Source organism: Bos grunniens, chromosome 18 (genome assembly GCF_055505025.1).
Source record: "Bos grunniens cultivar Pamir isolate PY7600 chromosome 18, Bosgru_T2T1.0, whole genome shotgun sequence".
Lineage (NCBI taxonomy): Eukaryota > Metazoa > Chordata > Mammalia > Artiodactyla > Bovidae > Bos > Bos grunniens.
In genome coordinates this window covers 15901360-15925494 of record NC_141182.1, presented here as the reverse complement: position 1 = coordinate 15925494, position 24135 = coordinate 15901360, and the positions used below count along the sequence as shown (strand labels likewise).

Genomic DNA, 24135 nt, shown 5'->3' with positions numbered 1-24135 from the left:
GGGAAGCTCAGCAGTGGCCACAGGACTGGGAAAGGTCAGTTTTCATTCCAATCTGAAAGAAAGGCAATGCCAAAGAATGCTCAAACTACCGCACAATTGCACTCACCTCACACACTAGTAAAGTAAGGCTCAAAATTCTCCAAGCTGGGCTTTAGCAATACGTGAACTGTGAACTTCCAGATGTTTAAGCTGGTTTTAGAAAAGACAGAGGAACCAGAGATCAAATTGCCAACATCCACCGGATCATCGAAAAAATAAGAGAGTTCCAGAAAAACATCTATTTCTGCTTTATTGACTATGCCAAAGCCTTTGACTGTGTGGATCACAGTAAACTTTGGAAAATTCTTTAAGAGATGGGAATACCAGACCACCTGACCTGCCTCTTGAGAAACCTATATGCAGGTCAGGAAGCAAAAGTTAGAACTGGACATGAACAACAGACTGGTTCCAAATAGGAAAAGGAGTACGTCTAGGCTGTATATTGTCACCCTGCTTATTTAACTTCTATGCAGAGTACATCATGAGAAACGCTGGGCTGGAGGAAGCACAAACTGGAATCAAGATTGCCGGAAGTAAATATCAATAACCTCAGATATGCAGATGACACCACCCTTATGGCAGAAAGTGAAGAGGAACTAAAAAGCCTCTTGATGGAAGTGAAAGAGGAGAGTGAAAAAGTTGGCTTAAAGCTCAACATTCAGAAAACGAAGCTCATGGCATCTGGTCCCATCACTTCATGGCAAATAGATGGGGAAACAGTGGAAACAGTGTCAGACTTTATTTTTGGGGGGCTCCAAAATCACTGCAGATGGTGATTGCAGCCATGAAATTAAAAACCTAGATAGCATATTCAAAAGCAGAGAGATTACTTTGCCAACAAAGTCCTTCTAGTCAAAGCTATGGTTTTTTCAATGGTCATGTATGGATGTGAAAGTTGGACTGTGAAGAAGGCTGAGCACCGAATCATTGATGCTTTTGAACTGTGGTGTTAGAGAAGACTCTTGAGAGTCCCTTGGACTGCAAGGAGATCCAACCAGTCCATTCTAAAGGAGATCAGTCCTGGGTATTCTTTGGAAGGAATGATGCTAAAGCTGAAACTCCAGTACTTTGGCCACCTCATGCGAAGAGTTGACTCATTGGAAAAGACTCTGATGCTGGGAGGGATTGGAGGCAGGAGGAGAAGGGGACGACAGAGGATGAGATGGCTGCATGGCATCACCGTCTCAATGGACATGAGTTTGGGTAAACTCTGGGAGTTGGTGATGGACAGGGAGGCCTGGCGTGCTGCGATTCACGGGGTCGCAAATAGTTGGACACGACTGAGCAACTGAACTGAACTGAAACAGATGCTTACATTAGAACTAGCTTGCTCAGACCTCAAAACTAGAAACAGTGAAGCTAGACTTTGAACTAGGAAGTCTTGTTTCTAAAACTTGGCCCTTTAAATCATTGCACAGACATTCCAGAAACCAATTAGGTGAAAGAATAGGCAAAGGACATAATTGTGGCAGTGAGTTGACCCAGTTTTGAATTGAAGGACTACAGTGAAGGCCAGTAAGAACAGCACAGTACAGAACAGGACACAGTGTAGTAGATGAGTCTGAAATAGCAGCCCATGAAAAAGTATTTGCAGCTCAGAAGCACAGCACTGACATTATAAAAATACCTGCATAGAAGTTAAATAAACAAGGTGACAATATACAACCTGTCTTACTTCTTTCCGAATTTTGAACCAGTCCATTGTTCCATATCTGATTCTGACTATTGCTTGTTCATCTGCATACAGGTTTCTCAGGAGACAGGTAAGGTGGTCTGGTACTCTAGTCTTTTAAGAATTTTCCACAGTTTGTTGTGATGCACACAGTCAAAGGCTTTCATGTAGTAAGTGAAGCAGAAATAGATGTTTTCCTGGAATTCCCTTGCTTTTCATGATTCAAGGAATGTTGGTAATTTGATCTCTGGTTCCTTTCCTCTTCAAAACCCAGCTTGTACGTCTAAAAGCTCTCCATTCACCTACCCTTGAATCTTAGCTTGAATTATTTTGAGCATAACTTTGCTATCACATAAAATAGGTGCAGTTGTACAATAGTTTAAGCATCCTTTGATATTACTCTTCTTTGGGATTGGAATGAAAATTGACTTTTTCCAATCCTTTGACCACTGCTGAGTTTTCCAAGTTTGCTGACATATTTGAGTGCAGCACTTTAACAACATCATCTATTAGGGTTTAAATGGCTGGAATTCTATCACCTCCACTAGCTTTGTTCATAGTAATGCTTGCTAAGCATTGACTTCACCCTCCAGAATATCCAGCTCTAGGTGAGTGACCACATCATTGTAGTTATCCAGGTCGTTAAGACCTGTTTTGTATTATTCTTCTGTGTATTCTTGTCACCTTTCCTTAGACTCTTCTGCTTCCATTAGGTCCTTGCCATTTCAGTCCCTTATCATGCTCATCCTTGTGTGAAATGTTCCCTTGATGTTTCCAATTTTCTTGAAGAGATTGCTAGTCTTTCCCATTCTGTTGTTTTCCTCTATTTCTTTGCATTGTTCACTTAAGAAGGCTCTCTTATCTCTCCTTGTTATTCTCTGGACTTCTGCATTCAGTTGGGTATATCTTTCTGTCTCTCTTGCCTTTCACTTCTTTTCTTTGCTCAGCTATTTGTAAAACTTCATCAGGCAACCACTTTGGCTTCTTGCGTTTCTTTTTGTGGGGGGTGGTTTCAGTCACTGCCTCCTGTACAAACTTACAGGAGTTTGTATAAACTTATGTCCATAGCTCTTCAGGCACTCTGTCCACCAAATCTACCATGTGTGCAAGCATACCTTATTTTATTGTGTTTCACTTTATTACACTTCACAGGTAGTACTTTTTTTGTTTTCCATAAATTGGAAATCTGGCAGCCCTGTGTCAAGTATATCAGCACCGTTTTTTCTGATAGCATTTGGTCACTTCATGTCTTCTATGTCACATTTTGGTAATTCTCACAATATTTCAAACTTTTCCCATAGTATTTAATTTGTACTATTGTTCTTTGATGTTGCTATTACTACAACTTGCTAAAGGCTTGCGATGATGGTTAGTATTTTTTTTAACAGTAAAATATTTTTTAATCAAAGTATGTACATTTTTTAGGCATAATGCTATTGCACACTTAATAGAGTACATTGTAGTATAACTTTTACATCCACTAGGAAACCAGAATATTCTTGTGCCTTGGTTTATTACAATACTTAGCTTATTGCAGTGATCTTAACCAGAATTTGCCTGTATTTCCAAAATATCCCTGCATCTGGAAACATTTCTAAATATATTTTATTATGTTTAACAGAACTTCACAGGAGTAATTTATTCACTTGAGCCAGTAGAATAGGTTGATATTCAGCTTTATGTAATATGCGGCTGATGTATTTTTAGAGTGGTTTTTCCATTCATTCAAGAAGAATTGTGTCTTCGTTGTACCTGATGCTGCAATCTTTCTAGAATGCAAATTCATTTGACACTTCATTCATAAATTTGGCGACTTTGATGCATCTTTAGTATAACATCAGGTACTCGGCAAGACTAGAGGGGTATCCTAAGTTTTAAGACACTTACATATATAAGATTTCCATAGAAAAATCTTTTAAAAATGTATCAGATACTTTAATAATGGTAGGAGAAACATGTTTCTGCCTGTGAATGATGAAGAGTTAAAATGGCTGGTAGACTGCCTGTCACAAGACAAATGTTACTTACTCATGTTCCTCAGGCATTTAGTCTTAAGCTTTCTGGGTAGCATTGCCTGTCTCTGAAAATTTGGAGATGATTTCTTCAGAAATAACTTACAGATCTGCAGTATCTTTAGAGGAACAAAGGGGAAAAATATTTTAAATTTTTAAAATATTTTTAAATCCATAGTTTTCTATATGAAGCATGTAAGAATCAGGGTTAACACATCAAATAGTTAAAAGAGAAATCAGTGGTGGGAGAAGAGCTTTAAAACCAAGAGCTCAAAACCCAAATGCAGTGTTTTGGTTTATTTTTCTTATGTTCTAATATAAAATTATAGAAAGGAAAGACAATAATTTAAAGAATATTTTTGTAAGCCAGACGGTCTGTTTTGGTAAGAGGACCTGAAGCAAAAGATCTCTGATGAGTTCTCCTTTTTTGTTTAGCTTAGCCACCTCTGGTTTGGACACATCAGCTATTGTACTCCTTTGCTCCCTTTCTGATAGTGTTGGTAATGAATGCACCATTAAAGATGAATGTAATTCTCATCTAATTTGAGTATCTTTACCTAATTAACCCCTAGCAAAATCTTCTTTCTTGAAATCTGTAAAATATAGTATCTTTCCTACTTACTCCTACCACTTATAAGTCTGACTTATATTTTATCTTCCAACTGGACTGTCAGCTCTTTCGGGTAGAAACTATTTTATATACTTCTTTGGACTTCCCTTGTGGCTCAGCTGATAAAGAATCCACCTGCAATCCAGGAGACTAGGGTTTGATCCCTGGGTTAGGAAGATACCCTGGAGAAGGGAAAGGCTACCCACGCCAGTATTCTGGCCTGGAGAATTTCATGGACTGAATAGTCCATGGGGTTGCAAAGAGTCGGACATGACTGAGCGACTTTCACTTATATTCCCAAAACCTTCCATGGTACTTGAAAGTAGGAGACACTCATTCTGTCTGAAATTATGATGATGATTTAGGAAAGAGTGCTTCCCAAGTGGTGCTAGTGGTAAAGAACCTACCTTCCAATTCAGGAAACATAAGAGATCCCCTGGAGAAGGAAATGGCAACCCACTCCAGTATCCTTGCCTGGAAAATCCTATGGACAGAGGAGCTTAGCGGGCTCTGGGTCTCAAAGAGTCAGACACAACTAAAGTGACTTAGCACACAGCACACACACATCATACCTGACGGTTTCACAGAGGCTCATTGGTGAAGAATTCACATGCCAAGTAGGAGATGCGGGTTCAATCCCTGGGTCAGGAATGTCCCCCAGAGAATGAAAAGGCAACCCACTCCAGTATGCTTGCCTGGGAAATCCCATGGACAAAGGGGCCTGGTGGGTTACAGTCTATAAGGTCATAAAGAGTCAGACCCGACTTAGTGACAGAGAGTAAAGAGAGAGAGAGAGATCATACCTGAACTGACAACATGGAAAGCACATCTCCAGATGCGCATCTTCAATTCACAGCAGTTTCTTTCATCTTATGATAAAAATGGAACAGAGAAGTGGGATAATTTTTTGGAGTACAGAAGTCTTAAGTTGTTTATTTCCCTGCTTTCATTAAAATACTTTGTTTCAGAGGACCTACTGTATAGCTTAGGGAACTCTGCTCAATGTCGTATGGCAGCCTGGATGGGAGGGGAGTTTGGGAGAGAATGGACGTATATGAATGGCAGCGTCCTTTTGCTGTCCACCTGAAGCTATCACAACATTGTCAATCAGCTATACTCCAATACAAAATAAAAAGTTTTAAAAATAATAGTAAAATACAGTAGTAAAATTTTAAAATGCTTTGTTTCACATTTGAAAAATGATCTAATCCATAACTTTCTGCCTCTAACAGGATGGAAATTTCTCTCTCAGTACTGTTCTTGAAAAACCTCAAAATATGATGGTGGTGGGACAGTCAGCATTTGCCGACTTTGGTAAGATTGTTTTTGTCTTTGAAAGTCTCCGTGTCTCTCTGACCTAGTCATATTAATTCTCTATATCTGAAAATAATTTAAGTATCTTCAGATCAATTACAGATATAAAAAGATGCCTATCATAGGATTGGGGCTTCCCAGGTGCTTCCCAGGCACAGTGATAATCTACTTTCTAATTCAGGAGACAAAGGAGATTCAGGTTCAATCCCGGAGTCGGGAAGATCTCCTGGAGTAGGAAATGGCAACCCACTCCAATATTCTTGCCTGGAAAATCCCTTAGACAAAGGAGCCTGGCAGGCTACAGTCCATGGGGTAGCAAAGAGTCGGACACAACTTAGCAACTGAGCACACACATACATGCATTGTAGTATTATAAGTGACATATTTTCAGGTCTTTCCTATTGGGCTGGCCAAGTTCCTTCAGTTTTTAAGTAAAAACACATTTCCGTTTTTACCAAGAACTTATTGAACAGCATATTCACCTTTTTGTTCCACTACCTTCTGCCACTTTTCAAGCAACTTCATAATTCCACTTTCCCAAAACTTTTTTTTTGAACAAAGAACTCTTCTAGGTGCCTTTTACAGTCTTCCAGGGAATTGAAATTTTTTCCTTTAAGAGAATTTTGTAAAGACTGAAATAAATGGAAATCCAAGGGTACAATATCTGGTGGATACAGCAAATAAATCAGAACTTCCCAGCCAAGCTGTAACAGTTTTTGCTGGGCCTTCAAAGAAACATGTGGTCTTGCGTTATCCTGATGGAATGTGTGTTTTCTGCTGACTAATCTGGATGCTTTTCTTCAAGTGCTGCTGTCAGTTGGTCTAATGCGGAGCAGTACTTGTTGGAATTAATTGTTTGGTTTTCCAGAAGGAACTCATAATAGAAGACTCCCTTCCAATCCCACCACATACACAGCATCACCTTCTTTGGATGAAGACCAGCCTTTTGTGTGGTTGGTGGTGTTTCCTTTCACTTGCTTCATGATCTATTCTGTTCCCTGTTATTGTACACTATCCACTTTTCATTGCCCATCAACAGTTTGTTTTAAAAACAAAACGTTTTTGTTATATTTAAGTAGAGAACTGCATGCAGAAATATGGTCAGTGTTGTTGTTTTTTTTTGTTTTTTTCACATAGATGGACCTCAAACATGAAAGCAGTAACCACAACCAAGCTGGTGCAAATGATTTCCAGTGCTTGATTTGGATTATTATTTTTATTTATTTATTTATTTATTTATTTTTTGGCCACCTTGTGGAGCATTCAGGATCCTGGATTCCCACCCAGGGATCAAACTCATGCTCCCCTGCTTTGAAGTGTGGAGTCTTAACACTGGACCTCCAAGGAAGTCTTGATTTGGGTATTTTGAGTATGTCAGTTATCTCCCGTGAGGTATTACATTGATTGTTCTCAGTTAATGTCTCTATTTGATTGCTGTCAGTGTCAGCAGATCTACTAGACCATGGCTCATTGTCCAATGAGAAATCTCTAGCATGAAATTTGCAAACCACTTTTGACCTGTTCAGTCAGTCACAACACCTCGATACACTGCACAATTTTTTTTTTTTTTTGCTTTTCAGCTTGTTTTTACCTTTCTTGAAATAATAAAGCATGATATACCAAAAATGTTGCTTGTTTTCTTCCATCTTTAATATTAAAGTAGCTACACAAAAATTCACCAGTTCTGATGTTTTTTAAAATGCACACTGATGTGACAACTGTCACAATACAATTTAACAAAATTGTTTCAAATGAAGTTAATTATAACTAAGAACTACTAGAGCCATCTTATGGAAAAAGCTGAAGGACTATTTTGGCCAACCCAATACAATAAAGAACAATTTATGATGTGTGTTTAAATTGCAGTTTGAATTTAAGGGTCTCCTCTTTGCAGAAGTAACCTGCACGGGCTGGCTGGTCGACCGGCCGCGCCCGAAAAAAATTAAAAAAAAAAAAAAAAGAAGAAGTAACCTGCAAAACAAGAATACCTACTGAACGTTCTCAACTAGTGATTACCATAACATTTTTATGTAGATCCACATTATGAAACAATGAAAAAAAAATTGAAAAACTTAACCTGACCTCTTGAAACTACTGAATATTAAAAAACATTCGTGATTTACATCTGAATTCCAAAGAAGAGTACTATTTGTTATAAATCTCTGTATTCCATAAGAGTCTACACAATACATCAGGTTTAGAACTTCCAAAGCATATGTGGCTCTTTCATAATTTGTCAGGGTTATCATCAAAAGGATTAGTTAGATGAAAAAATGGTCTAGATAGCCACTGCTAAGAATCCACAGCTCACTCCCATCCTGTTTTTCCTTCATTCTACAAACAAACACCTCAGCCTGTTCCTCAAAATGCAAGTGACACCTTCCTACCTAGAAAGGCTTCAATTTCTTTATTTATAAAATGAAAATGAATGTAACCACCTCACGAGGCTACTGTGAATAACGTAATGTGAGTAAAGCACAGTGTCAGGCCCACAGTAAATACACAGAAAATTATTGTATAATCTGAGTCTTTTTGTTGGAGATGTTTGGTCTTATTGTTGTTGGCTGCTTTTTGCTCAACTGACTAAATCAACTCATTGTTTGGTGTCATAGAGATGTGTCCCATGGCAATTAAAGCAGGAGGTTTGATAGGGTTACTTGATGAAAATTTCAACATGAATCTTTCTATTGTACTGTATTTTATTATTACATTGAACATTACTTTGCTCTTGAGCAGATTTCTGGGGCCTGATTTATTATCTTTAATGCAAATAGTCAAGTGATAGGATACATGCATTTTTCTTTTAATTTGCTGGTAGACTTGATTAGATGGATTAATGACAGGTCTCTAGGGGAAAAAGTTTATATGCACTATGTAATTCTCAGAAGACTAATAGACCTCCCTTAACCTGCAGTTAGGATCCTCCAAATCACAGATATTTATTTTCTGACTCTTATGTTTTATATGATGAAGTGCTTTGCCTATAACAAATTTTTAAGTAACTTTAAAGATTTGTTTAAATTGTACTAATGATAAACATAGACATTTACCTGTTTGTAGTGTTTCAATGTGCAGAATATAGGATATAGTTAACTAAATATAACTTTCTCCCCTGTTTTTCTTAACTTTATGTAGTATATCAGTAAACTTTTAAATATATCAGTAAATTTTAAATAAAGAGCCCACACTGTCTTCTTAAATCTTGAAATATCTTTAGCTGGGTATTATCAAAAACAAGACTACTTTTGACTCCAAACAGATGGCATTGAATGAGGTTATGGACATTAATATATAAACATAGGCACTTTCCTATACATTTGAGTGTCTGTGATTTGCATCCTGCCCTCCATCCCCCACCCCTCCCACTCCTTTTGAACCAAGGTGCAGGGAAACTTACTGACAGCCAAAAAGGCAGCAAGATATCAGAAATTTGCCATTTCATAGGGGAAAAAAGAAAAGCACATGCTTTAATAAATGATATAGTTCACAGGAAGAATCCTATGCTGAAAGGTTTTTTGGGGTTTTTTTGACTTTTTTTTTAATGTTGATTTTATTTTATTTTTATTTTATTTTTTAACTTTACAATATTGTATTGGTTTTGCCATATATCAAAATGAATCCACCACAGGTATACATGGGTACCCCATTCTGAACCCTCCTCCCTCCCCATACCATCCCTCTGGGTCGTCCCAGTGCACCAGCCCCAAGCATCCAGTATCGTGGATCGAACCTGGACTGGCGACTTGTTTCATATATGATATTATACATGTTTCAATGCCATTCTCCCAAATCATCCCACCCTCTCCCTCTCCCACAGAGTCCAAAAGACTGTTCTATACATCAGTGTCTCTTTTGCTATCTCGTATACAGGGTTATTGTTACCATCTTTCTAAATTCCATATATATGCGTTAGTATACTGTATTGGTGTTTTTCCTTCTGGCTTACTTCACTCTGTATAATAGGCTCCAGTTTCATCCACCTCATTAGAACTGATTCAAATGTATTCTTTTTAATGGCTGAGTAATACTCCATTGTGTATATGTACCACAGCTTTCTTATCCATTCATCTGCTGATGGATATATAGGTTGCTTCCATGTCCTGGCTATTATAAACAGTGCTGCGATGAACATTGGGGTACACGTGTCTCTTTCAATTCTGGTTTCCTCAGTGTGTATGCCCAGCAGTGGGATTGCTGGATCATAAGGCAGTTCTGTTTCCAGTTTTTTAAGGAATCTCCACACTGTTCTCCATAGTGGCTGTACTAGTTTGCATTCCCACCAACAGTGTAAGAGGGTTCCCTTTCTTCCACACCATTCTGACTGACGTGAAATGGTACCTCATTGTGGTTTTGATTTGCATTTCTCTGATGAGTGATGTTGAGCATCTTTTCATGTGTTTGTTAGCCATCTGTATGTCTTCTTTGAAGAATTGTCTATTTAGTTCTTTGGCCCATTTTTTGATTGGGTCATTTATTTTTCTGGAATTGAGCTGTAGGAGTTGCTTGTATATTTTTGAGATTAGTTGTTTGTCAGTTGCTTCATTTGCTATTATTTTCTCCCATTCTGAAGGCTGTCTTAAAAATATGGAATGCTTCACGAATTTGCGTGTCATCCTTGCGCAGGGGCCATGCTAATGTTCTCTGTATCGTTCCAATTTTAGTATATGTGCTGCCGAAGCGAACACCTGAAAGGAGTTTTTAAATGGCTCCCAGCTCCCTTAAGTTGTCTAGGAACAGAAGTTTTTTGGGTATTTTTTTTAACCTATGGTGAAGTTTTTAGCTTCCAATATAAAATACTTTTTAAAAGATATCAAAAAACCTACTCTAAACTTAGGCTGTACTGGTACAGTAAAAGAGAGGGAGAGAGGGCAGTTTGAAATCAAACAAATCAGGAATTTTTTCAAATAAAACAAGGAAATAGGTACTCATACTTATGATAACATTATCTTTTCCCTTTTGTACGACAAAGAAATACTTTCCCAGAAATTAAATAAAACTATGAAATTTTACACAGGCAATAAAAATAATTATCAAATTCTTTTAGGAGGAAAGAGCAGAAAAGTATGTTGTGCAATATGATTATCTTAAAAAAATCAAACTAAGGACTTCCCTGGTGGTCCAGTGGCTAAGACTCTGGGCTCCCAACGCAAGGGGCCTGGGTTTGATCCCTGGTTTGGGAACTAGATCCCACATGCCACAATAAAAGATCCTGCATTCCGCAATTAAGACCCTGTGCAGCCAAAGAAATCATAAATATATTTTTTAAATAATCAGAATAGTATGGAATATATCAATATAATAATAATGGTTGTGTTAGAAGTAGGATGATAGGTTATCTTATTACCTGTTTTCCAAATTTTCTGTTGTGTGGTTAGAATGAGCCCTCCAAGAAAGAGAGTATGAATAGAGTTTTACAAGAATAAGGAGGAAGTAAAAGGATCACTAAAAGGTGGTCAAAAAGTTTTAATGATATTTAAAATGTGATGCCCAAAAGGTGGCATTTATAGAGCTCTTTAGCAGTTCTTGAGTCATAAAAATCAGCCAATAAATAATTGCTGCTGGTGGTTACTAGCTGGGCCCTGGCCTCACGCTTGGGATATCTGCAATCCATAAATGCCTCTACTAATAGTTAATCGGTCATCTTCTAGAAAACATGTTTTGTGTCAAACTATTACATCACCCTTTTAAACTGTGTGTTAAAGTTAAATGTTTTTCTAGGTACACTCAGAATATCAAAGTCTAGAATTTCGACAGATAAGGTAATAGTTCTTTATTAAACTACATAGGACAAAAAAGTCAAGAAAAGTAAAGGTTATTTTTTCTATCAAAATATTACATACAACCAGATTTAGAGAAAACATTAATTTTGTATGCAGTGCCAAATATAATAGAAATCAATGAAAATCTATAAAACTGAAGGGGGAACAGAAACTTTAACAGAATGTCAGAATTTCCTGTAGATTGAATCATATTTTAAATTTCGCAATATACATGGATTTATATATCCAAATCTAACTCTTGTGTACTGGCTTATCATAAAGGGATAACACTTTATTCTTCAAGTGTGGGAAGAATACTGGCACGTTGACAAAGCCTGGGAATTATCAGTCAGGCCTAAATAATCCTAAAAATAATAAAGACGTTAATGAAAACAGAAAACTTTGTCGTCTATGAAAGTAACTAACATATTTGCAAAGTATTGAATCCCTTAAATTGTGTCATGTATGATTGAAACCAGATCTTATTCAGTTGAGTATCTCAGTTGCCTAATACAGTAAATAATGAACAACATATAGTAAAGTAAAGGAGAAAGGGAGCAAAACCCCACAATCAGATTACTTTATAAAGTTTTTATGCTGCTTGATAAAAATTCAGAGTTTAACTGCAAATTAACCATAAGGTGTTAGTCGCTTATTTGTGTCCAACTCTGAACCCATGGGCTGTGGCCCGCCAGGCTCCTCTGTCCATGGAATTCTCCAGGCAAGTATATGGAGTGGGTAGCCATTCCCATCTCCAGGAGATCTTCCCAACCTAGGGATTGAACCCAGTTCTCCCACACTGTGGGCAGATTCTTTATGGTCTGAGCCACAAGGGAAGCCTAGGTATTTTATTATTTTTGATGTGATGGTAAATGAGATTGTTTATTTAATTTCTCTTTTTTGTTGTTATGTATAGAAATGCAAAAGATTTCAATATATTAATTTTGTATTCAGCAACTTTACCTAATTCTTTGATGAGCTCTAATAGTTTTCTGGTATCATCTTTAGGATTTTTAGGATTTTCTATGTATTTTCTATGCATGTCATCTGCATACTGAAAGTTTTACTTCTTCTTTTCCAATTTGGAATCCTTTGGTTTCTTTCTCTGGTGACCATGGATTTGCCATGCCTTCCGAATCTACGTTGAATAATAGTAATGAGAGTGAACATTCTTGCCTTGTTTCTGATCTGAGAGGAGGACTTTTTGTTTTTCACCATTGAGTGTAATGTTTGCTGGGTTTGTTGTGTATGGCCTTTATTATGTTGAGGTAGGTTCACTCTATGCCCACTTTCTGGAGAGTTTTTATCATAAATAGGTGTTGAATTTTGTTGAAAGCTTTTTCTTTATCTGTTGAGATAATCATAGTTTTTATTCTTCCTTTGTTAATATGATGTATAACATTGGTTTGCAGATATCAAAGATCCCTTGTATCCCTGGGATCTCACTTAATCATGGTATATGATATTTTTAATGTATTATTAGATTCAGATCACTGGTATTCTGTTGAGAATGTTTGCATCAATGTCATCAGTGATACTGGCCTGAAATTTCCCTTTTTTGTAGTATCTTTGGTTTTTGTATCAGGCTGATGTTAATCTCATAGAATGAGTTTGGGAGTGTTCCTTCCTCTGTAATTTTTCGGAAATTGTTGGAGGATAGGTGTTAATTCTTCTCAAAATCTTTGATAGAATTCACCTGTGAAGCCTTCTGCTTCTGGACTTTTGCTTTTTGGGAGTTTTATAATCATAGTTTCAGTTTCAGTGCTTGTGATTGTTCTATTCATATTTTCTATTATTTCCTGGTTAAATCTTGAGAGATTGTACCCTTCTAAGAATTTGTCCGTTTCTTCCAGGTTGTCCATTTTATTGGCATATAGTTGCTTATAGTAGTCTCTTATGATCCTTTGCATATTTTTGTTGTCCATGTTAACTTCTTTTTCTTTCTGAGTTTATTGATTTGAGCCCTCTCCCTGTTTCTCTTGATGAGTCTGGCTAAAGGTCTATCAATTTTATCTTCTCAAAGAGCCAGCTTTTAGTTTCATTGATCTTTTCTGTTGTTTTCTTGGTCCTTGTGCCTGCCTTTAATTTCTGCTCTGATCTTTACTGCTTTCTAGCTACTAACACTGGGTTTTGTTTTTTCTCTCTCTAGTTGCTTTAGGTGTAAGGTTAAGGTTCTTTATTTGAGATTTTTCTTGGTGTAGGGTTGTATTTACATAAACTTCCCTTTAGAAAATTGCTTTTGATGCATCCCATAGGTTCTAGATCATTGTGTTTTTGTTATCATGTGTCTCTAGGTATTTTTTAATTTCCTATTTGATTTTTTCAGTGCTCCATTATTTGTTTAGTAACTTACTGTTTAGCCTCCTTGTGTTTCTTCTTTTTTACAGTTTTTTCCCAATAATTGATTTCTTTTTTTTTTTTTTTTTAACTTTACAATATTGTATTGGTTTTGCCATACATTGACATGAATCCGCCATGGGTGTACATGTGTTCCCCATCCTGAACCCCCCTCCCACCTCCCTCCCCATCCCATCCCTCTGGGTCATCCCAGTACACCAGCCCCGAGCATCCTGTATCATGCATCGAACCTGGACTGGCAATTCGTTTCACATGTGATAATATACATGTTTCAATGCAATTCTCCCAAATCGTCCCACCCTTGCCCTCTCCCACAGAGTCCAAAAGACTGTTCTATACATCTGTGTCTCTTTTGCTGTCTCACATACAGGATTATCGTTACCATCTTTCTAAATTCCATATATATGCATTATTATCCTGTATTGGTGTTTTTCCTTCTGGCTTGCTTCACTCTGTATAATAGGCTCCAGTTTCATCCACCTCATTAGAACTGATTCAAATGTATTCTTTTTAATGGCTGAGTAATACTCCATTGTATATATGTACCATAGCTTTCTTATCCATTCATCTGCTGATGGGCATCTAGGTTGCTTTCGTGTCCTGGCTATTGTAAACAGTGCTGCAATGAACATTGGGGTACACGTGTCTCTTTTCAGTTCTGGTTTCCTCAGTGTGTATGCCCAGCAGTGGGATTGCTGGATCATAAGGCAGTTCTATTTCCAGTTTTTTTAAGTAATCTCCACACTGTTCTCCATAGTGGCTGTACTAGTTTGCATTCCCACCAACAGTGTAAGAGGATTCCCTTTTCTGCCACCCTCTCCAGCATTTATTGCTTGTAGACTTTTGGATCGCAGCCATTCTGACTGGCGTGAAATGGTACTTCATTGTGGTTTTGATTTGCATTTCTCTGATAATGAGTGATGTTGAGCATCTTTTCATGTGTTTGTTAGCCATCTGTATGTCTTCTCACCCTAACTCATTCTATGAGACCACCAGTAATTGATTTCTAATCCAATACCGCTGTGGTCAGAAGGGATGCTTGATATGATTTCAGTTTTCTTAAATTTGCTGTGACTTCATTAGTGACCCAAGATCTGATCTATCCTGGAGAATATTTTGTGTACACTTGAGAGGGAAGTGTATTCTGCTGCTTTCGGATGGAATGTCCTATAATTATCAAGTCTATCTGGTCTAATGTGTCATTTAAGGCTTGTGTTTCCTTATTAATTTTCTGTCAGTCCATTGGTATAAGCGGGTGTTACAGTGCCCCACTCATAATCTATTTTACACAAGTATTTTAAAAATCAAATGCCTTCAAAGAAATGGATGACTTTATTACAAAAGAGGTTGTATAGGGTAAAGTTATAGGTATTGTGCTTTCTGGGCTTGGTTTCATTTTTTTGTTTATTTAAGACTACTTTTCATTCCAAAGACTTAATAATGAACTTTTGGTTTTTGTTTTCTATAGTTGAAAATTGGCTGCTCTTTTGTGAAATAGCCTTATTTTTTCACTAAAAGGGACCCTGAATTCCAGCTGACATTTAGCAATAAAAGAAGTTTCAGATTTTCCCTCTTAAATGTACTATAGCACCTTCAGAACCAGTCAGAAATTATCAAGTAGATGTAAATACAATATACTTCAATATATGAAATATGGTTAACTAGATGTAAGTGCTGGATTCAAGGAATTTGAAATATAATTCATAAAATATCTTGACTTTTATAGTACAGACATATCAGCTCAGTCAAATAGTTGATTCTGTTCTTTAAAACTGTGTAGGGATCAGTTTTTCTTCCATTCAGCTTTTTTCCTGTTTTATGCTGGAAGATGTACAAGATGTTAACCAATTCAAAAATACCTTTTTTTTGAGTGCTTACTTTTTAGAATATTCTAGATGCTTGGCATGTAGCCATGAATGAAGCATATAAAAACCTTGCTTTCATGAGGTTTAAATTCTGTTGGAGAAGGAAAACAGTAAGAAGTTAGTATTTTTATAAAGTGTTAAAAGAGTTTTGAACAGATAAAAGTAGTGTAAGAGAAACTGAGAAGGCCTATTTTCTATAGCTGATTGGAGGTCATATTTGACCTTCAAGTTAATTGAAGTCACAAGAGATCTTGGAAGAATGTTACAGAGGAAACACCTAAATGTATGTTCAAGGTACAAAAAGAAGAAAGGCACTTGGCCAAGTCTCAGGGAATTGAGAACCAAGGTAAGAAATTTGGGTTTTATTCTAGATATAATTGGGAGCTTCAAGGGAACTTAATAGGACATGTAATTAATCAAGCAGTATTTTGGACATAAGTTTGTGATGTCTGTTAGACACTAGAATGTTATTCATGTGGGAGATAGAAGCTCTGAAGAGACAGAGTTGGATATCAGTATGTCCTTGTTTAAATACCTTTTAGAAGGTGGTTAATGGACAAAGAAGTACCTTACCAGAGTATCCCACCTTTCTTCCTAAAACTAAAATTGTTACTTATTCCAGCCACAGTGGCTGAGTGGCTTCTTTGATGTTCCTCTAACAGGCCAGGCACAGTTTCCCCCTAAGGGCTTTTTCCTTTGCTTGGAATGCTCTTTCTCTGGATATTCCTTGTGGTTCAACTCCCTTACCACCTTCTAGTCCCACTTAAATGTCACCTTCTCCAGACCTTCCCTGACCACTCTATTTAAATTTGTAACCCCTGCTGTGACACTCCTGACCCCTTTCTCCCTTTACTTTTTCCATTGCATTTATCACTATCTGACATATCACGGATCTGACATCACATCTACTTTTATTTATGTACTCCATTGGTGTGTTGTTTTTTTTTTTTTTTTTAATTTTTTATTCCTTTATTTCTCATGTGTTCCCCATCCTGAACCCTTCTCCCTCCTCCCTCCCCATACCATCCCTCTGGGTCGTCCCAGTGCACCAGCCCCAAGCATCCAGCATCGTGCATTGAACCTGGACTGGCATCTCGTTTCATACATGACATTTCACATGTTTCAATGCCATTCTCCCAAATCTTCCCACCCTCTCCCTCTCCCACAGAGTCCATAAGCCTGTTCTATACATCAGTGTCTCTTTTGCTGTCTCGTATACAGGGTTATCGTTACCATCTTTCTAAATTCCATATATATGCGTTAGTATACTGTATTGGTGTTTTTCCTTCTGGCTTACTTCACTCTGTATAATAGGCTCCAGTTTCATCCACCTCATTAGAACTGATTCAAATGTATTCTTTTTAATGGCTGAGTAATACTCCATTGTGTATATGTACCACAGCTTTCTTATCCATTCATCTGCTGATGGACATCTAGGTTGCTTCCATGTCCTGGCTATTATAAACAGTGCTGCGATGAACATTGGGGTACACGTGTCTCTTTCCCTTCTGGTTTCCTCAGTGTGTATGCCCAGCAGTGGGATTGCTGGATCATAAGGCAGTTCTATTTCCAGTTTTTTAAGGAATCTCCACACTGTTCTCCATAGTGGCTGTACTAGTTTGCATTCCCACCAACAGTGTAAGAGGGTTCCCTTTTCTCCACACCCTCTCCAGCATTTATTATTTGTAGACTTTTGGATCGCAGCCATTCTGACTGGCGTGAAATGGTATCTCATAGTGGTTTTGATTTGCATTTCTCTGATAATGAGTTATGTTGAGCATCTTTTCATGTGTTTGTTAGCCATCTGTATGTCTTCTTTGGAGAAATGTCTATTTAGATCTTTGGCCCATTTTTTGATTGGGTCATTTATATTTCTGGAGTTGAGCTGTAGGAGTTGCTTGTATATTTTTGAGATTAGTTGTTTGTCGGTTGCTTCATTTGCTATTATTTTCTCCCATTCTGAAGGCTGTCTTTTCACCTTGCTAATAGTTTCCTTTGATGTGCAGAAGCTTTTAAGGTTAATTAGGTCCCATTTGTTTATTTTTGCTTTTATTTCCAATATTCTGGGAGGTGGGTCATAGAGGATCCTGCTGTGATGTATGTCAGAGAGTGTTTTGCCTATGTTCTCCTCTAGGAGTTTTATAGTTTCTGGTCTTACGTTGAGATCTTTAATCCATTTTGAGTTTATTTTTGTATATGGTATTAGAAAGTGTTCTAGTTTCATTCTTTTATAAGTGGTTGACCAGATTTCCCAGCACCACTTGTTAAAGAGATTGTCTTTAATCCATTGTATATTCTTGCCTCCTTTGTCAAAGATAAGGTGTCCATATGTGCGTGGATTTATCTCTGGGCTTTCTGTTTTGTTCCATTGATCTATATTTCTGTCTTTGTGCCAGTACCATACTGTCTTGATGACTGTGGCTTTGTAGTAGAGCCTGAAGTCAGGTAGGTTGATTCCTCCAGTTCCATTTTTCTTTCTCAAGATCGCTTTGGCTATTCGAGGTTTTTTGTATTTCCATACAAATTGTGAAATTATTTGTTCTAGCTCTGTGAAGAATACTGTTGGTAGCTTGATAGGGATTGCATTGAATCTATAAATTGCTTTGGGTAGTATACTCATTTTCACTATATTGATTCTTCCAATCCATGAACATGGTATATTTCTCCATCCATTAGTGTCCTCTTTGATTTCTTTCACCAGTGTTTTATAGTTTTCTATATATAGGTCTTTAGTTTCTTTAGGTAGATATATTCCTAAGTATTTTATTCTTTTCGTTGCAATGGTGAATGGAATTGTTTCCTTAATTTCTCTTTCTGTTTTCTCATTATTAGTGTATAGGAATGCAAGGAATTTCTGTGTGTTGATTTTATATCCTGCAACTTTACTATAATCATTGATTAGTTCTAGTAATTTTCTGGTGGAGTCTTTAGGGTTTTCTATGTAGAGGATCATGTCATCTGCAAATAGTGAGAGTTTTACTTCTTCTTTTCCAATTTGGATTCCTTTTATTTCTTTTTCTGCTCTGATTGCTGTGGCCAAAACTTCCAAAACTATGTTGAATAGTAATGGTGAAAGTGGGCACCCTTGTCTTGTTCCTGACTTTAGAGGAAATGCTTTCAGTTTTTCACCATTGAGGATAATGTTTGCTGTGGGTTTGTCATATATAGCTTTTTATGTTGAGGTATGTTCCTTCTATTCCTGCTTTCTGGAGAGTTTTTATCATAAATGGGTGTTGAATTTTGTCAAAGGCTTTCTCTGCATCTATTGAGATAATCATATGGTTTTTGTTTTTCAATTTGTTAATGTGGTGTATTACATTGATTGATTTGCGGATATTGAAGAATCCTTGCATCCCTGGGATAAAGCCCACTTGGTCATGGTGTATGATCTTTTTAATGTGTTGTTGAATTCTGATTGCTAGAATTTTGTTTAGGATTTTTGCATCTATATTCATCAGTGATATTGGCCTGTAGTTTTCTTTTTTTGTGGGATCTTTGTCAGGTTTTGGTATTAGGGTGATGGTGGCCTCATAGAATGAGTTTGGAAGTTTACCTTCCTCTGCAATTTTCTGGAAGAGTTTGAGCAGGATAGGTGTTAGCTCTTCTCTAAATTTTTGGTAGAATTCAGCTGTGAAGCCGTCTGGACCTGGGCTTTTGTTTGCTGGAAGATTTTTGATTACAGTTTCAATTTCCGTGCTTGTGATGGGTCTGTTAAGGTTTTCTATTTCTTCCTGGTCGAGTTTTGAAAAGTTGTACTTTTCTAAGAATTTGTCCATTTCTTCCTCATTGTCCATTTTATTGGCATATAATTGTTGATAGTAGTCTCTTATGATCCTTTGTATTTCTGTGTTGTCTGTTGTGATCTCTCCATTTTCGTTTCTAATTTTATTGATTTGATTTTTCTCCCTTTGTTTCTTGATGAGTCTGGCTAATGGTTTATCAATTTTATTTATCCTTTCAAAGAACCAGCTTTTGGCTTTGTTGATTTTTGCTATGGTCTCTTTTGTTTCTTTTGCATTTATTGCTGCTCTAATTTTTAAGATTTCTTTCCTTCTACTAACCCTGGGGTTCTTCATTTCTTCCTTTTCTAGTTGCTTTAGGTGTAGAGTTAGGTTATTTATTTGACTTTTTTCTTGTTTCTTGAGGTGTGCCTGTATTGCTATGAACTTTCCCCTTAGGACTGCTTTTACTGTGTCCCACAGGTTTTGGGTTGTTGTGTTTTCATTTTCATTCGTTTCTATGCAAATTTTGATTTCTTTTTTGATTTCTTCTGTGATTTGTTGGTTATTCAGCAGGGTGTTGTTCATCCTCCATATGTTGGAATTTTTAATAGTTTTTCTCCTGTAATTGAGATCTAATCTTACTGCATTGTGGTCAGAAAAGATGCTTGGAATGATTTCTATTTTTTTTTGAATTCACCAAGGCTAGCTTTATGGCCCAGGATGTGATCTATCCTGGAGAAGGTTCCATGTGCGCTTGAGAAAAAGGTGAAATTCATTGTTTTGGGATGAAATGTCCTATAGATATCAATTAGGTCTAACTGGTCTATTGTATCGTTTAAACTTTGTGTTTCCTTGTTAATTTTCTGTTTAGTTGATCTATCCATAGGTGTGAGTGGGGTATTAAAGTCTCCCACTATTATTGTGTTATTGTTAATTTCTCCTTTCATACTTGTTAGCATTTGTGTCTTACATACTGCGGTGCTCCCGTGTTGGGTGCATATATATTTATAATTGTTATATCTTCTTCTTGGATTGATCCTTTGATCATTATGTAGTGACCTTCTTTGTGTCTTTTCACAGCCTTTGTTTTAAAGTCTATTTTATCTGATATGAGTATTGCTACTCCTGCTTTCTTTTGGTCCCTATTTGCATGGAAAATCTTTTTCCAGCCCTTCACTTTCAGTCTGTATGTGTCACCTGTTTTGAGGTGGGTCTCCTGTAGACAACATATGTAGGGGTCTTGTTTTTGTATCCATTCAGCCAGTCTTTGTCTTTTGGTTGGGACATTCAACCCATTTACGTTTAAGGTAATTACTGATAAGTATGATCCCGTTGCCATTTACTTTATTGTTTGGGGTTCGAATTTATACACCATTTTTGTGTTTCCTGTCTAGAGAATATCCTTTAGTATTTGTTGGAGAGCTGGTTTGGTGGTGCAGAATTCTCTCAGCTTTTGCTTGTCTGAGAAGCTTTTGATTTCTCCTTCATACTTGAATGAAATCCTTGCTGGGTACAATAATCTGGGCTCTAGGTTATTTTCTTTCATCATTTTAAGTATGTCTTGCCATTCCCTCCTGGCTTGAAGAGTTTCTATTGAAAGATCAGCTGTTATCCTTATGGGAATTCCCTTGTGTGTTATTTGTTGTTTTTCCCTTGCTGCTTTTAATATTTGTTCTTTGTGTTTGATCTTTGTTAATTTGATTAATATGTGTCTTGGGGTGTTTCGCCTTGGGTTTATCCTGTTTGGGATTCTCTGGGTTTCTTGGACTTGGGTGATTATTTCCTTCCCCAGTTTAGGGAAGTTTTCAACTATTATCTCCTCAAGTATTTTCTCATGGTCTTTCTTTTTGTCTTCTTCTTCTGGAACCCCTATGATTTGAATGTTGTAGCGTTTAATATTGTCCTGGAGGTCTCTGAGATTGTCCTCATTTCTTTTAATTCGTTTTTCTTTTATTCTCTCTGATTCATTTATTTCTACCATTCTATCTTCTAATTCACTAATCCTATCTTCTGCCTCTGTTATTCTACTATTTGTTGCCTCCAGAGTGTTTTTAATTTCATTTATTGCATTATTCATTATATATTGACTCTTTTTTATTTCTTCTAGGTCCTTGTTAAACCTTTCTTGCATCTTCTCAATCCTTGTCTCCAAGCTATTTATCTGTGATTCCATTTTAATTTCAAGATTTTGGATCAATTTCACTATCATTATTCGGAATTCTTTATCAGGTAGATTCCCTATCTCTTCCTCTTTTGTTTGGTTTGGTGGGCATTTATCCTGTTCCTTTATCTGCTGGCTATTCCTCTGTCTCTTCATCTTGTTTAAATTGCTGAGTTTGGGGTGTCCTTTCTGTATTCTGGCAGTTTGTGGAGTTCTCTTTATTGTGGCTTTTCCTCGCTGTGTGTGGGTTTGTACAGGTGGCTTGTCAAGGTTTCCTGGTTAGGGAAGCTTGTGTCGGTGTTCTGATGGGTGGAGCTATATTTCTTCTCTTTGTTCAGTCGCGCTGTGGGGAGGGAGGGAGGGATGCTGCAAACAAATAACACTGGCGTGTGCTCGCAGTGCCTCAGCCACACTGGGTCTGCCCCCGCTCACGGAGCGTGTAGCCTCCCTGCCCACACTGCTCGGGCTCTAGGTTGTTCCACTGGGAACAATCCGAGGCTGGCCCTGGGTTGCATGTACCTCCCAGGTCCAAGCCGCTCAGGTTCAGGCACTCGGGTAGTCCTCAGAGGCGCAGACTCAGTTGGGCCTGAGTTTTGTGCTCTTCCCAGGTCCGAGCAGCTCAAGTGATGAGGTGTTTGGCGAGCACCAATGCTGCGACTTATCGCCTCCCCACCACTCAGTTATCTGGGTATAAAACCGGCGCACCTTCTTAGGCAGATGTTAACCGTCCAGACGCCCAAAAAGTTTTAGTTAGCTAAGAAGCCTGCTTACAGTTTTATAGATAATGTCTCTCTGGGGCTGCGATTGCCCCCTTCCGGCTCTGGCTGCCTATCACCGGAGGGGGAAGGTCTGCAGCCGGCTATATCTGTTCAATTCTTTGTTCCGTGCGCGGGCCTGGCGGTCTTAGGTTAGGGCTGGCTTTTCGCGTGGTAGAAATCCCACAGTCTGGTTTGCTAGCCCAAATTATTTCGCTCAGATAGTGCTCAGGGTATTCAGGCCAGATTCTTACTCTAAGCGATGCAGCCCGCGCTGCGCCTCCCTGCCCAGCCCCCGCTTGCTAATGGCGCGTGCAGGCGTCTGCGCTGCTTCTCCGCTGGGGGAGTTACCGTAGGACTCGCAATCTTCGAGTTTTAATTGTTTATTTATTTTTTCTTCCTGTTATGTTGCCCTCTGTGCTTCCAAAGCTCGGCACAGATTCAGCAGTGAGAAGGTTTCCTGGTGTTTGGAAACTTCTCTCTTTTTAAGACTCCCTTCCTGGGACGGAACTCCGTCCCTCCCTCTTTTGTCTCTTTTTTTGTCTTTTATATTTTTTCCTACCTTCTTTCGAAGAGTTGGATTGCTTTTCTGGGTGCCTGATGTCCTCTGCCGGCATTCAGAAGTTGTTTTGTGGAATTTACTCGACGTTTAAATGCTCTTTTGATGAATTTGTGGGGGAGAAAGTGTTCTCCCCGTCCTCCTCCTCCGCCATCTTCCATTGGTGTGTTTTGTTCACTGTTGTATCTCTTGCCTTGGAGCAGTTCTAGTCACATTGTAAACACTCAATGAATAATTTTGAACATGTAACTTAATTTTTAAAATATCTTAATTTATTTCACCATTTAGTTTTTAATAATTGATCCCAAATTTAAGACATGTCTTAAATATCTTCAGCCATAATCCTAAGCCCAGACTTCTTAGTGCCATTCACATGATGAGGACAGAGCTAACACTACTTTTGCTCATTCTGATTAAAGTTAGGTGATTGAATTAAAAATTGTTCTAAATCTCTAAAATAGATGGATGTTGATTTCAGTAGGAGACTTCCTAGGTCCTTGTAGTTTTTAATTATCAGTCTTTGTGTTTCCATTTTTCTAATTCCTGAATGCTGACAACATACATTACCTGTACTGTTTATATTATTTAACATTTAAAGAGAACATTGTATATGCACGGTTTCTGAATCTTCATAGTGTCAATTTGTTCTGACATGATCAGAGTAAAAGCAACCAATTTAAGTAGTTCTCTCTAACCTGGCAGCATGACCTACCCCTATTTCACCAAAGAAAGACAATACTATTGTAAATTTTTGATAAATCTGAAATATTTTCTGTGCACACATTGCCATATGACATGGGAAGTAAATAGGCATTCTTAGAATACTCTTCTAATGTGCATCTAGTTCATTAGTGTTTCCTTTTCATTCCATGTCACTGTGGCTATTGCCTTACAATGGTTGCCATAGCAAAATTGATTAGTCCCTGAGTTTTATTTGTGGCAAAGACTGTAAGACATCTATCATTGTGAGTCACAGATGCCAGATGTGATTTTGATAAATATTTTGAATGCTTTTTGATTGGAAATGGTAATTTATATACAAATTATAAAATTGCTACTTCTGAGTCTTGATTTTATACATACTCAGTATTCAAAGCAGACTAAGCTGTACTCCTTTTATTTAAGATTACAAATATGAGGAAAAACTAGGACCCTGAGTCCATGAATTTTTTTTTGTTTAAATTTTATATGATAGATTCTTGCCTTTCTAGGTAAGGGGGTTTGGGGGTTTTTTTTTGTACAGCTATCTTTCTTACTTACTAAATTCTCAAAGTTATACTGTTCTTTTAATTTTTCAAAGGTGCATGGT

The 24135-nt window shown here is 37.5% G+C and overlaps 1 protein-coding gene and 1 non-coding gene across 3 annotated transcripts in view; one reads left to right on the top strand and one right to left on the bottom strand.

Moving 5' to 3' along the window:
- ITFG1 (integrin alpha FG-GAP repeat containing 1) overlaps positions 1 to 24135 on the top strand; it is a 308752-nt gene that overhangs the window by 82200 nt on the left and 202417 nt on the right. The window contains exons 8-9 of one of the 2 annotated variants that reach the window (XM_086350568.1): positions 5566 to 5647; positions 6516 to 7273. In XM_086350568.1, coding sequence (XP_086206694.1) covers positions 5566 to 5647; positions 6516 to 6784 — 351 coding nt within the window. In that variant the 3' untranslated portion in view covers positions 6785 to 7273. Of the gene's footprint in view, positions 1 to 5565; positions 5648 to 6515; positions 7274 to 24135 lie in introns of those variants that run through there. The other variant, XM_086350567.1, reaches the window with a different exon arrangement.
- Positions 10226 to 10332, bottom strand: LOC147353156 (U6 spliceosomal RNA). Its single transcript, XR_015146723.1, has one exon. It is a non-coding gene; the product is annotated as a U6 spliceosomal RNA (small nuclear RNA).